The sequence below is a fragment of the Myotis lucifugus genome, unplaced genomic scaffold (genome assembly GCF_000147115.1).
Source record: "Myotis lucifugus unplaced genomic scaffold, Myoluc2.0 scaffold_23, whole genome shotgun sequence".
In the NCBI taxonomy this organism is placed as follows: Eukaryota; Metazoa; Chordata; class Mammalia; order Chiroptera; family Vespertilionidae; genus Myotis; species Myotis lucifugus.
This window is the reverse complement of record NW_005871071.1, coordinates 3537272-3552736: the sequence shown is the minus strand read 5'-3', so window position 1 is coordinate 3552736 and position 15465 is coordinate 3537272. Positions and strand designations below refer to the sequence as shown.

General features: G+C 36.6%; 1 protein-coding gene across 1 annotated transcript in view; it reads left to right on the top strand.

Annotated features, from left to right (window-relative positions):
* The window catches only part of UNC13C (unc-13 homolog C), a 503951-nt gene that overhangs the window by 431101 nt on the left and 57385 nt on the right, over nt 1-15465 (top strand). Inside the window, exons 25-28 of the mRNA XM_023751588.1 lie at nt 1214-1363; nt 6561-6684; nt 9344-9400; nt 14095-14175. Of these exons, the coding sequence (XP_023607356.1) occupies nt 1214-1363; nt 6561-6684; nt 9344-9400; nt 14095-14175 (412 nt within the window). The remainder of the gene's footprint in view (nt 1-1213; nt 1364-6560; nt 6685-9343; nt 9401-14094; nt 14176-15465) is intronic.

The window sequence follows — 15465 nt, the reverse complement described above, 5'->3', positions numbered from 1 at the left end:
GGGTCCAGAGGAGCAAGAATGTTGTCAAAGGTAAAGAAAGTCACGAAGAAGGCACAAAGCAAAGATGGAAACAGGCCAACATGACAGCAGAAGTAGAATCAAGCCTTGACGATGCACTCAAAATTATGGACCAATATTTATAAACCTGCTATAACAGGTCCAGGAACAAGAAAAACACCCAAGTTGAGATCATTTAAAATTTATCATAGATTTCCCATATTAGTCAGTTTAATAAACCAGTCCAGAGTTCAGATTACAGGTTATGTCTCCAGATGTATATTTGGGAATTACCAGTGTATTGATTTCATGAAAGCCATTGGGATTAGATATGATTGCCAAGAAAGTGATTTTTTAAAAAATATATTTTATTGATTTTTTACAGAGAGGAAGGGAGAGGGATAGAGAGTTAGAAACATCGATGAGAGAGAAACATCGATCAGCCGCCTCCTGCACACCTCCTACTGGGGATGTGCCCGCAACCAAGGTACATGCCCTTGACCGGAATCGAACCTGAGACCTTTCAGTCCGCAGGCTGACACTCTATCCACTGAGCCAAACTGGTCAGGGCAAGAAAGTGATTTTTATGGAGTGATCCAAGGATTGAGCCTAGATGATTACAATATAAGGTTGCCAGATAAAATATAGACTATGCCCAACCAAATTTGAATTTCAGATAAACAATGGATAAGTTTTAGTATGAATATGGGGCATACTTATACTAAAAATATTCACTATCTGAAATTCACATTACTGGGCATCCTGTGTTTTATTTGCTATGTTTGGCAACCCTGCTCCAATGGCTAACAGGTAATAATTGAGAAGGAGCATTCAGTGAGGTTAGAGGAAAGCCAAGAAGGAGTGGCATCCCAGAAGCCAAGTGAAGAATGTGAACCCAGACACCAAGTATCTTTCAAGAACAGTCATTTTCCCAAATAATTCTCAGACGAACACCTCAGCTATTACTGTGAGAGATAAGGGCCAAACGAACCCCCACTCAAATTCATTCAATGTGAAGAGCTTTATATGTGTGAGTTCCAAGTAAGCTTTCATTGCAACAACATTTTTTTCAGCTGAACAATTAAGTTTGAAAATTAATGAGCAAGGGAATTCACACTACTTGAAACAGATCAAACTCCCGTGGGGTTAATTTAAAAACATGAGCAGAGAAAGGCATAAATGCTTTTATTCAGGTATTTATATTCCTTATTTTTAGTTTCCAGCTTATCATTAAGGAGTGTATAAAACAGATGGGATTTGAACTAAATCAAATGAGAACAAATGGAAATACTGCATCTAATAAGAACAGTGCGGCAATGGATGCAGAGATTGTATTAAGACCTCTCATGGACTTCTTGGACAAAACGTAAGTTCTCTACCCAGTTTTCTCTTTATTAATTGCCCTAAATTTGACTAATATGGTTTGAAGGGGAACAATTGTTTTCCTCTGTGTAGGACAGTTTTAAAAAGGCTTCTACAATATTAATTCATCAAAAAGCAAAACACTTTTCGTCCATTACTAGTGGCCAAAAAGCAGGAGTGATTTTGAACAGGAGGAATCATGGAAAGGACCTAAATATTGGGAACTGAGGAGGTTGCTATTCTGAGGGGGAAGAGCTTGAGGATGTTATGCTCCTCAGAAAGCATATCGTTTTACAACCTGTTGAACATTTAAAAAAAAAGACTGAGTTAAGTCCAGAATATCTGATTTTGGGTCAGAAACCTACTGAGGAAGAGAATAGCACAAATGTGACTAGAATTAATTCAGCTCGGAGGCCAGTAAATAGCTGCCCAACTCAACCTCCAGCAACTACTTATTGAGCGCCCATCTGTACCAAGCCTTAGTCTAGGCATTAGATAGTGAAAAAGAGAAGCAGAGGCCCTGACTCCGTGGAAAGTACAGGTTAGTTGGTGGGAGTGGGTGAGAATGGAGGCCTTTATGACCAACTAAGACAGTGTTCTTAACCAAAAAGTTTTGTTTGCTTGTGTGTGTGTGTGTGTGTGTGTGTGTGTGTGTGTGTGTGTGTGTGTGTGTTTTGTCTTGTTTTGTTTTGTTTTGTTTTGAAGTTTCTGCTCAGTCCCTACTCTTAGAAGTTCTAATTTCATAAGTTTGGAGTCAAGGCTCCTATGTTTTTGTGTTTTTTTAAAAATATATTTTATTGATTTTTTACAGAGAGGAAGGGAGAGGGATAGAGAGTTAGAAACATCGATGAGAGAGAAACATCGATCAGCTGCCTCCTGCACACTCCCTACTGGGGATGTGCCTGCAACCAAAGTACATGCCCTTGACCGGAATCGAACCTGGGACCCTTGAGTCCGCAGGCTGACGCTCTATCCACTGAGCCAAACAGGTTAGGGCAAGGCTCCTATGTTTTAACATGTGTCCGAAATTGGGAACTGTTGATCTAAAGCAACCAGAGACTTGACTTCTTAAACAGTGATACTTGAAACCAGAGTTGAAGGTAGAAGAGAAAGGCAAAACATAATTTTGAATGCCTACCAAGGGACCGGTGTCATACCTGGTAGTTACATATGTTACTTCATTTAATATTGTTGTGGCAAATTAATTAATGCCAAAGGGACCAAGACAAATGAGAAGGATGCAATACTTCTCTTTAAAGATAAAAGCAAAGAAAAACCTAGGGAAAAGCTCTTCTATATATTTATAACTTCTATTTTAATTCCACTTCCCTTTGCTTATAATCTTACACATGAGTAAAACTAATGTTCCCATCACTTTGATTTCAGTGTTTGGTAGGTATGTTAAGTCTTCTTTTCTGTCCTCTATGAGGAAATGTCTAGAAGACAGATGAGTAGGTAATTAGCTTAGCAGGAGGTAGGCAGGCAAGTGGGGGTGGACGAAAGAAGTAGCAGAAAGTAGAAAGGAAAGAAGGAAATAAAGGTAGGAAGAAAAGAGAGAAAGAAAGGCAGGGAGAAAGACTTCTCATTTCTTTTGTTTCTTAATGTAGACTTTTATCACCTAATACCTTATACAACCCCTAAATGTTTATTTTATTGTATGGATCTCTACTATGGGCAACACAGAATTGAACCACATGAATACACTACCATTTGGGTGCCCATGTGAAGGTGAATCAAAAGCAGGACAAAGCAATTCTGATCCTCTGAAAACTCCTACTGGAATGCCTTATGTTTTTAGATTTCTAACAGCAGTGTGTTGATATGTTATTTATCATTAGCAAAACTTTGTATTTTGGGATATACTGTAACCAAAAGTTGTGGGACATACAGAAAGTTTTAAGTTATCCTGATACTGTCAGCTACTAGCTGAGGGACCTTCAATCCATTTTACCATCTATAAAATGGGGCTAATACATGAAGTAAGTAAACCCTTCCTTTTAGTATATTTTAGAGTCCTATTTTACTCAGTTTTAATTTTCTATTTCTTATTATACTTAATTACATCATCATACATATAATTATAAGTATTAGTAAAGATGGTGTATAAAGATAGAAAAAACATCTATGAGCTTCAAAATTTGTGACAGAGATTTGAAATTTTTTGGCAAGAATTATTATATGAGTCATAAAGAGTTGAAAGAATTCTAAGGGTAATTCAGAGTGCATAACCCTAAAGCCACTTATTAGGGGAGATTTTTTTAAAATCATATTAATTCTATTCTCAAGATTAGGGGGGGGGGAAATAAGGAAGGTATACAAGTAAACACAATAAGGTCTAAAGAAATAATCTCCTGGTCAGACAATCAGTATAAATTTGATTTGGGTTGTTTTGTTTTTTTGTTTTGTTTTGTTTTGTTTAATGATTTTTATAGAGAGAGAGGAAAAGAGAGTGGGGCAGAGAGAGCTGCCTTCAAACTGGCAATCCTATAGTACCCTGGGCAATGCCCAACCAACTGAGCCACACCAACTAAGGCTGATTTGGTTTGGGTTTTTAAAGATGGATTGGGTTTGAATATATGGAAATGAGGGATGAACATTTCCAGGGGGTGAGAGAAAGTTGAATATGTTATCATGAAAATCTTATCAACTATATGACAGGATATCTCCATGGCCAACTAATATATAGGGCATTTGACAATTTTCTGGTTAATTGGTTCTGTGATCAGAGAATCTAGACAGCTCTGGTTCCAAATACATACTTTTTGGCTTACATCATCAAGTTGATTATCTCTGACTAAATTAAGGAAGCAGTTGCTAGATGCCCCAACTTGGGGTGTGTTGTTGTTTTTCCTGTTATTTAAAATTAGCAATAGTGAGCTGAAAGTCTTCCAGGTAGCTTTGAGAAAGTCTCCTTAGAAATTGTATAGGCTCTCTTTGTCTTTGTGCAGCTTCTCTAAATAAGACATCTTATTTGTTTATGTTTCATTTTCTCTACCACAACCTCACCACTCTCTAAAACGAGCTATAAACTTCCAGCTGGCAGAAATCTCACGCAGAGCTGCAAACATGCCAGTGATTCTATACCCATTCATTCAGTTCCAGTCTAAGCAGCGGTCATTAGCACGCCAAGTACATGAGCTGCCCATAAAAACAAGATCAATTCTTAAACTCCGATCTTTTAAAAATGGAAATTACACATCTGCTGACAACATGGCAGATTTTTTGCATCTTACATTATCCGAGGGATTCCTCTGAGGCTAGACATCTTGGTGTTCTGCTGTGAGACATCTGCTGGCTTCTGCCCTATGTCCAGACGTTACCCTTGAACAACTGTTGCTAAATGACGGGGGCTACAGAGTTTCATGAATATGCCTCTGGGTTCCCAACTCTCCTCTTTATCCAGAGGAGGTGTTTTCATGCATTTTTTGTTGTTGTTAATCCATCTGAAGATCTCTTTTCCATAGATTTTTAGAGATAGTGGAAGGCAGGGAGAGAGACAGAGAGAAAGATACATCGCTTTGAGAGAGACACATCAATTGGCTGCCTCCTGCACGCGCTCTGACCAGGGCCAGGTATTGAGCCTGCAACCGAGGTACATGCCCTTGACCGGAATTGAACCCAAGACCCGTCAGTCCACGGGCTGATGCTGTAACCACTGAGTGAAACCAACTAGGACTCATGCATTTTTATATATTCAGTATTCACATTCTATAGTGTTAGGAGAAATACTTCTACATGAAAATGCATTTTGGAAATCTCTCCCTTTGCCTCTCACATGTCACATGGCTTTAAATATTAATTATTACTTTGATTATTTAAATGTTAATTATATATTTAAATATTTAAAGCAGTCAATTCTACCTCTCTCAGAACCACAACCCAGGTTATAATTCCTGAGTCCAAAAGTATACAGAGTATTTAGCACACTGTCATCAGTGAAGTTTTCGTGACATGTATGACCCACCTTTGGCACACTGTGAAATACGTTTGATTAGCTCTTCTTAAAGTCTCAGAGTTCATTGTCATCTTTTGGGACATTCAGTAAATATTTATGCAGCAGTGTGTCTTCATGTACTGCTGGGCCTTCATACACAAACACATTTATCAAGGACAGTGCGGGGCATGTGGATTTAGAGAAAGGGCCTGGCTTTGAATCTAGTCCTCACCGGCGTCACTTCTTTGGGCAAATTCCCTAATCTCTCTAAGTCTGTTTCTGACTTCTGAAATGTATACAGTAATAGGTGAGAAATATCTGTAGAAGAGGTTACCAAACAATGATGTTATATAAATGTTAGATGATGTCACCATCATTATCTCACCACGGGAACAATTTGTAACAGATGCCTTAAACCTATTAAAGTTGGTAAATTTGGAATCTTAAAACAAAACTGAACTCGGAGAAACAGAGCAACTTTGGTGGTTGCCACAGGGGATGGGGATGTGGGGGAAAGGGTGAAGGTGGTCAAAAAGTACAAACTTCCAGTTGTAAGAGAAATAAGTCCTGGGGATGTAACGCACAGCATGGTGACTGCAGTTAACAATAATGGATTGTGTAGTTGAGAATTGCTAAGAGAGTAGATCTTAAAAGTTCTCATCACAAGAAAAAGTTATAAATATGTGAGATAATGGATGCTAACTAAACTTATTGTGGTAATCATTTCAAAATATATACATACTAGTATATCAAATCATTATGTTGTACACCTTAAACTTACCACCATGTTATATGTCAATTGTATATCAATAAAACTGGAAAATTAATAAAGTTGATAAATATCGGCTCTTGAGGGAAATTGTATGCATCTTTGCCATGTTGTTATGTTGGCTCAGAGCCAGGTAGTGATCAGATGAGTTTGGTTGGTGTTTTGCCTGAACCATAACACAGAGCATGTAGTAAACACAAGTCGGAATAAGGGTGAAACTTTGGGTGCCTTGGGGTCAATTTAGGAAACAATTTAAGTATTTAAGTAAATAAATAGTCTGAATTCATTTTCTACTAATTAGTGAGTTATCTAATATATCGTATGATGAAATAGATTTTTGATATGTATTTTTTATTTGAAATTTAGTATTTGAATACTGTAAAGGCCTATTTGGGTATTTGAACCACAGTATTGAGAAATGGGAATCTCTAATCAATAAAATAAGTTGAAACCTGGATAGGAGATTCCTAAGTGATTGTATGTCTTATTTTACTTCAGATTGAGTCTCTCAGCAAAAATCTGTGAGAAAACAGTTCTGAAGCGACTTTTGAAAGAGCTGTGGAAGCTAGTTCTAAACACAATAGAAAAACAGATTGTTCTCCCTGCTCTGACAGATCAAACAGTAAGTGTTTAAACTAAGTTTGATTTTACTTTCAATAACCCATCTAATTGATTTCTGTTTTAGTGAGTGGATCTGATCCAGATGAAGTATTAATTAAACCCACTTTGAGAAAAAGTGTTTGGTATACAATGTCTTAATAATGATCATTCAAATAACATTATTCTATGCAAATCAATTTTACATAATGGGAATAGCAATCACACTACATCTCTTGAAAAAATGTAGCAAAGTTAAACTTATAGGGTTATCTGGCCTACACACATAATTTTTTAAATATTACTGTGAACCTCCAAAGAATTCGATTTAGGCTAGAACATCCCCACTGTGTTTCTTTCTGAAACCTCACTCTTTAAGGAGATAAATTCAGCACTACCATATGGGATTTTTTTTTCCTCTGTACATTTTGCTTTCATCTATTAACTTCCCCCATGGAGGTTAATAGAGGACACATCTTTTAGAGGATTTGAAGCACATAATTGTATCATACACAGTAAAATGGAAAAAGAACCAGAAAGGTCGATTGGCAGCAAAGTTAGACCATGGCCAAATGGATACACCGTGCTAGGATTCTCAATTCCTAGATCCTGAGCCAAGTAAGTTAAAAAATAATCCTAACAAGCACCCATTATAGAGTAATTTTCTTTTTTTTTTCTGTGAGGAAGACAAGCTGATGAAAATAATGTGTAATTTAAACTAAAATCTGTGTTGAGCCCTTAATTATGCACACTCATATTTCTCCAATGAAATTATATAGAAAATATTTTCATGTAAAGTGTTTCAAGATGCAAAGATACATATGTTTTTATTGATTTACTGCCAACAGTGAGTGATAAAATATAAATTAATTTAAGTTTTGCTTTATGCCATTAATGTGTGGTATCATTATTTGTACATATGAGTAGCCAAATCACATGTAAACACCCACCCACACACACACAAACACACACACACACACACACACAACACCCCCACACAGACCCTGCTCTGCTACAATATGTAAGGCATTTCTAAAACACCAGTTAGTGATCATGTAATTGGCTTATATAGAATTTTCCTAGGTCAGAGGCTTTGGAATATAATAGGAGAACTATAAACTTCAGAAAAAGAAAAAAAAAAGGACTAAGCTTGGTTATTACATAGGCAAGTGTCCTTTCATCCCCAATTTTAAAAAAAGTATTTTGTCTGGCTGGCATGGCTCAGTGGTTCAGCATCGACTTATGAACCAGGAGATCAGGGTTCAATTTCCAGTGTATGGCGTGCAGGGGGCAACCAATCAATGATTCTGATCATTGATGTTTCTATCTCTCCCTCTCCCTTCCTCTCTGAAATCAATAAAAATATTTTTTAAATAATAATTTCAAGTGTGGGGAGAGTCCACTTGTCCATAAGCCTTCGATCCAGAAAGATGCACCTTTCATGACTCACACTCGGCAGGCTACCCTCCCCCTGCTTGTATGGGTATTGTCTCAGCCCATAACTGTACTCTCTTGTTTTGTTGTTCTTTGTTTGGGGTATGTTTTTGAATTTTTAATATTCCTTGAAGCAGCCACTAGCCTCAATGAGCAACCTACATGCTACCTCCCAAAGTAGCATTTCTTGTTTTTGACAGTTATTTGTTAACAAAATTACATAAGCTTCAGCAATGCTGCCCACTGCTATTTCCCCCATGAGCCCTACTGTTTCTAGTGCACAATTCTGTGGAGTATGAGAAGACATAAATCATGACATAGCAAAAATACTATCGACGACATTTCGCTTTTGATATAGACCTTCCCTGTGAAAGCTGACCATAACAGTTTTCTCTAGCATTGAGATCTCTCAGTATGAAGCTATATCACTTATTGATTCATTCCATTTATGTTCTTTGAGGTTCTACTACAGTATAGTAGGTACTGTGCTGGGTGCTGGAGATAAAATAAGGCAAAATAAGTCAGTTGCTATGTTCATGAACTTTGTCATTTCTAATTTCCTAATGAATATACAGGCTCCACTAAAAAAATGGAGATTTGTTTCTCCAGAATGATTGTTTTTCTTACTGTGAAAATATTCTAGATTACCAATGAACTTAGTCAAAGTTATTACTTTTCTTGTCACATTTACCAATAGATATGCCTCTAGCTATTTATTCCAGTAGTGTGGTGGATGGCTTATTCCAGTATTTTATTTCCAGGATGTTAGGCTTCTAGGAAGAGGCTACAGCTGAGGGAGGGTTTGGGAGGGCAGGTTCTCAGAATTGGCACAGCATCTCAGGAGTAACGGCTCACCTTCCTCAGCTCCGTATCTTAAAATTTTGCAGATTTATTTTGGGAAGGAATGGAGTAAAGCAGTTGCCTCATTTGAAGGTAAATTAATGAAATTTAAAGATCACTGATTGAATCCACATACTAAACTGACTATGGAAGCAACAATCCATTCAGTAACCGAGACTCACAGCCTGCAGAAGTAGGGTACCTGTGAGGACAATTATAAGCTAGCAGTACTAGATATCTTTGACCCAATCTGTAAAATAGACCTACTAAGGGCATCTGGCATAAAAGTCACCAATAATATAGGGAAATAAATCAAATTCTCTTTTGACCACATTTCTAATGCAACTATTACTAAAGCTTTTAAGACTAAATCTTCCCTCTCTCTCTCTTTTTTTAATGTGTATCTCTAGGGACCCCAGATGATTTTCATCACTGCTAAAGATCTTGGACAATTATCGAAACTAAAGGTAATAAGAATTCATAACATTACTGGTTGTCTGTGAAAAGTTATGAGCTAACTGCAGCTCTGCAAGAAACCATCCTCCTACCAGTTATGGTATCTACCATGGCAGGACTAAGAACATGTGTGTCTGGGATCTCACAGTCTGCTTGAAGGAGGAATCAGGTCAAATATAGGGACTGAATTTTGCTTTTTTTCCCCTTTCCACCATGTTGCTCACATTTTCCAATTAGGAGGGCAACTACTAATTGACTTTGTATTGTAGCATGCAGCATTACTGCTTTTGGAATAAATTAGAGAACGTACTTCCTTTCATATATTAAAATGGCTTTATGTGAATAAATGCAAATTGCAATGTGTCATAGAAATCCAATAAAGTCTAGAGGTCTTATAGGCAAAAGGTCTAATTGGGAAAATGAAACTCCTCAAAGCAGATATTAGATTTTCAACATATTAAACACCATTATAAATGAGAATTTGCTGACTAAATAACCCTGCCCTTTATTATCACTTGAGATCCTTAATACTTTGCAGCTATGATGGGAACTTGACTAGTCAGGATAGGAAGTTGACTGGTTAAAACACATGTTATTGTTCTGTGACTGGTTTATTTCACTTATCATAATGTCCTCCAACTTCATCCATGTTGTCACATATGGCAGGATTTCCTTTGTTTTAAAGGCCAAATAATATTCATTGCATGTATATGCCACATTTCTTTCATCCATTCATTCATTCATCAGTAGATCACACATAGGCCAACATTGTGACTATAGTCAAAATACATGCTGTTTTGTTTAATTTTTATGGATTAGAATATAGTGTCGCATGGGGGGGGATTCCAGACACAGATCACCTTGGCTCCAGTTCTACCTCAGGTGCTTCCAACTATGGTGACACCAGCCAAAGTATTTAACCTCTTTAATGTTCAGATGTGGGATTTGTAAAATGCAAAACAGTTTAACACTTGGTCCATGGGACTGTTGGAGGCTAAGTGAGATAATGGGACACTATCTTTGCATAGTAACTACAAAGAGAATAACACCTCCTACTGCAGAAACAGCTATTTGTCTCCTCCCCCAGCTGGCAGCTCCCAGTTAGGTATCACAGAATTGTTTTGTGTGTAACACACAGGGGGAGGATAATCCATTTGACTGTGTAATTACTTATTCTGATAAAAATAGCTACCCTGTAATTTCAGAATCCTGTTTTATTACCTACATTATCCCCTTCCTCAGGAAAATAAAAAGCCAATAATCCATTTAGAAGACATAACCATCACTTAAAATTGTTTTTACAGGTTTTCAGTGATTTCGATAGTTTAAAGGGAAGGTAGATGTCACTGCCAGACTATTATTTTGTATCTCGGATCTCTTTATCCCTCGTACACCTTCCTGGGATTTCTAGTTTCTACTTTGAAAAATGAATTTTACGTGTTGAAGTTGCTCCTATAAAACCATGAAGGTGAAACATCATAGTGTGTCATTACAAAAGAAATGGCCCTGGCCACGCTTCTAGCATCTGTGTGATATTAGGAAACATACTCCATCTCCCCACGTTTCCATTTCCTGAATGGATCGTCACATCAGCTAGAAGTGTTTCAATTCCAGGTGATGAAAAGCCAGAGTAACATAAGCAAAGAAGGATTTTTATTTCTACATGAAACGTTATAGTCCTGGGCCAACTCTGTTTTCTATCACGGCTTGATTAAGAACCCAAACGGTGTTATAGAACCCAGTTACTGCCTCCCAGCTGCGCTTGCCTTATGTGATGTGTTGCTGTAACGTACCCCCCTTTCTGTTTGTACAATAGCTGTCTCTGCTCAGTATCTAACATCTTGGGACCAGAAATCTTGTAGAGAATACCCACCTTGATGCAAGGAATTCCAGCAAAGCCCACTGGCACATCATCAGCTCTGATGGAGTGTTATCACCATTCCCAAGCCAACAACTGTGGCCTGGGGAGTGACATATGCCATTTGCCTTAACTCACATAGGCACCCCTGATTTGCAGTCAGGCCTATTCAAATCTTATAAACTCTGCGTGGGAAGGAGACTGGCTCCTCAGAGGGTATATGCATGCTAGGTGAGAAAAATCAGAGTCCATGCTAAGTTAGGTCCCTTTGGAGCCCCCATATTTTATCAATTCAATTAATTCTCTTTTGATTGTAATAAACTAATAACAGGTACTCTACTTCTAATAAATTAATCATCTGTAATTATGAATAAAATGTACGAAAGGGTTAGTGCATCAACACTGTGATAATCTGAAGGACTAAAAATAGAATCTTGGTATCCATAGGTGGTGGAAAATAACTTAGTTCTGTATCATATTTTTCTATTGCTGACCCTTGCTTTTTTTTTAGTTTTAAATTATTAGTCCATTTAATTATTACTTGAATTACAAAGCAATACATCCTCTATAATCATATCCAAAAACTTAAAATTCTAGCCATAAAAAAGAACTTGAAAATTTACAAAGCTATTTTCCCTATGTCACTAGAATATTACTACTAATTTTTTAACCTTTGGGCCTTTGCATTGTTTATATATTAGTATGAAATCAGATTTGGTTTACTGGAAAAGTACTATTTAAAATAATTGTACTGATGGATAAATTTAGAAATCCTATATAGAAATATTAACAAAATATAAGCTTACTTAAAAGAACACAGGATCAAAGAAAATAGAATAATGAGGGAACTAAAATTTTGAGTGGATTCATAAAACAAGTATTTATTTAGCAGTTGGATATATATTTATTACCTCCTGTTTCTGGAACTTCATAATGTATAGATATTATGTATACCTAACTTTTGACTATTTAATGGGATCAAATTTGTCATAATATTTTGAATGAATACATCTTATAGACAAGTGGTAATACAATATCAAACCAATGAAGAAAAATACATCTGAGACTATGGGTTTATCATAAGCAAAGGTAACTCATTGGGCAATAACTCATTGCCAGCCTCTTTCAAAGACTCCCTTATTTGAATGAGCTATTGTTAAATCCAAGAAAAATTTTTCTAGCAAGAATTATGGTTTTCTACAGCACCACATATATTATTGATTAACATCTATTAAACAATTTGAACACATTGTAAAGCTAGTCAAGACTGATGAAGCCCGAGATTTATTTAATATAAAAGATTTGTATTTACTTGCCTATCCTAAAGCATTCCCCCCTATAATTCAGCAAACATTTTTCATTACTCTTTGAGCCTCAAGGGTTATTTAATATTTATGTTTAAAAATATTAAATGGACACACATGTTTGAGTTGAAATCCCTGTATCAGAAAGATACAGTGAGATGCAGACATGTATACCATGGGTCCATGAAACATTATACCGTGGTTTCAACATTCAATATTCAAAGGAATGTGATTCTATTTAAGCATGCTGAACTTTACAAGATAAGGTGAAAGAAGTGCAATTCAGTCCCAAAACTATATTGAATGCCTAGCAGGTGATGATTGCCAAGATAGGTACTGAAAGGCTGCAGAAGTAAGACACAGAAACCACCTTCAGGAAGTCGTGGCATCTACTAACAGCATACGGGATAGAACAGAGCGATGAGCCACTAGTTTTGATGGCACAATTTGTGAATTGAACAGAGTTAATGAACTGGTTGTTTTATAACCATTCCTGGCTACGGTAGCAAATGATGGTCTAAATAAAGCCCAGGCTCCATTTGCCAAGCCATACGTGCTGATGTGGGGCTGTGCCCCATAGAAAAAGAGACACCTTTTATTACTGACCAAAGGCACTGACCCATGAATCAAGCCATGCATTCCCGAAGCTGTGTACACCCATAAGGCCATTTCCTCAAATTCACACAAAGACACCTGTAGAAGCTAGAATTTAAGTTCCAGGGGGGCAAAAGTCTTTCTTTATTCGACATATGTCTCAATCATCTGGAACAGTACTGGCACATAATGAGCACTCAATAAATATTTGTTAGATTTTATTGACTAGAATAGTGGCAGCCTTGGGGAGATTGTATTAATTGGGGAATTCAGTAGTTTTAACATTGTTCTCTTAGACAAATTTCTATTTTTATTTTTGTCTTCAATTTTCTACCATCATTTCCCTACAGAAGCTTTGACTAATGGATTGAGATAGTCCGCATTGAACAATGAGAAAAATCCATTGTAAAATATGGAAATCAGTTCTAAAATATTGAAAACTTATTTTGAAATATTGAAAATATCTAGTCCTAGATTCAGTTAACCTTTCCTAGTAATGACTAAGCAATAAGGGGCTCCAAGAAAGAGAATAAATTGAAGGCATGATACATAGTCTTTATCAGTAGTAATTGAGAAAGGCTAGAATTCACCTCTTAAATCTTTTCCATATTGACCTCCTTTAGTCTTAAAGAACATAAAGCAAGAAATTAAGGTGAAAAAGCTTTGACTCACATTTTTCAGGTTTCTCTCTTTTGTTTTAACATTAACTTGTAAGTGGGGAAAAAATCATAATAAATCAAAGTACTATTCTTTAAGTAAATATTTACTAGTAGCATTTCTTCTTTCGGCAAAATGGCTATTTAATATATGACAAACTAATCATCTGAAAAGTGTCAATAGGAAGAAAATATTTCAAATAAAAATGTTTTCATATGGGGATTATACAGTTTTTGTTTGAAAATAGTTAAGCTAATGAACTGGTATAAGCAATTATTAACCTGTTTAACAGGAGCACATGATTCGAGAGGATGCCAAGGGTCTGACGCTAAGACAGTGCACCATAATGGAGGTGGTCCTGGCTACCATCAAGGTAAGGTTACAGTGCCTCTGGATATGCATCGGAATCCCCCGTGTGCCTTCAGAGAAAGGTACCCCAGATGCATCTCTGTAGAGCTGTGCCATCCACGGACAGTTGTATAGATGAATTCCTGAAGTGTGTCCGGTTATCCCGTATCACCTTATTACATCCATATTACTGCCCTTTTATTTGCCTCCTTTATCTAGCTCTAAAAATGTGTGTGAAACCTATCTTGTAACATGTTTTCAAAGAAAGACATAGACTATTCCCAAAGCCCAGTTACACAGATGCCTCATGGGATTGGAGGTTAACAGAATTTCTTTTTATGTGTTCTATACTTGTTGAAATGGTTTTTAAAAGATCAATCCCCTCTCTCTTAGTGCAATAATTTAATTTTCTGCTCAAAACTCAAAGGTATTGTGCTGTGTGCATCAATTTTTCATAGCCAAAGGTTGACCAAAAGTGGTAGTGTGGGCTAGATGTGGGAAGATCTCAAAATTTAACTTAGAATTTCTTTGTTTTCATAGATCCCTTATATATTTATGTACATGAATTTTGTACGTATATGTTAAAGTTTGTTAAAGTGAAAAATCAATTTATCTCCTAAATTTAAACTGTGTCCAATGTCCCCTCACTTCACTGTAGGATACATCTATTATTCAGGATGAGTGAACAGTGCAGCAGAAAGTGTCAGCTACCAGGAACTGTTTTCAGAGCACAGAATAGTCTCACTGGATGGAAACAGACTTTATAATTCATTAGAACAGAGTTCTATCCGTCTAACAATTGGACACCTTCACAAAACTACCACCTCATGGCTTTTGTTTTGCAGGATCAGCATTCAATAAGAGGCCATCTTTTACTGCTTTAATGTCAAAAACTGCAAAATGAAATCAGTGAGGTGAAAGCTTTGTAACACCTGGTGGAAGCTGGGGAGTGAGAGTTTAGGCTGTGATATTACAGAAATAGAGTTTCTAAAGAAACAGCAAGAGTATTGTCTGGAAGTATGGAAATTTTACAAAATAATTTTCAGAAGAAATGGAAAAATGTGAATAAAAACCTTTGGAAATGTGAATAAGAAATGGAAAACTGTGAATAAGACTGATAGCAGTGCTAAGAGCTCTACATAGGAAAATGCCAGTAGAAAAAAAATAAGAACTCTGCAGTGCACCATGAAGAAGCAGGGGGGAGTAAAATCTATAGAATCTAAATCCAGCCCTTTATGGATTTTTTAGGTCAATGTATGACTTTAAGAGAGAAAGGAAAGTGTGTTCTGTGAAAAGAAGGACTGGCATTCATTAA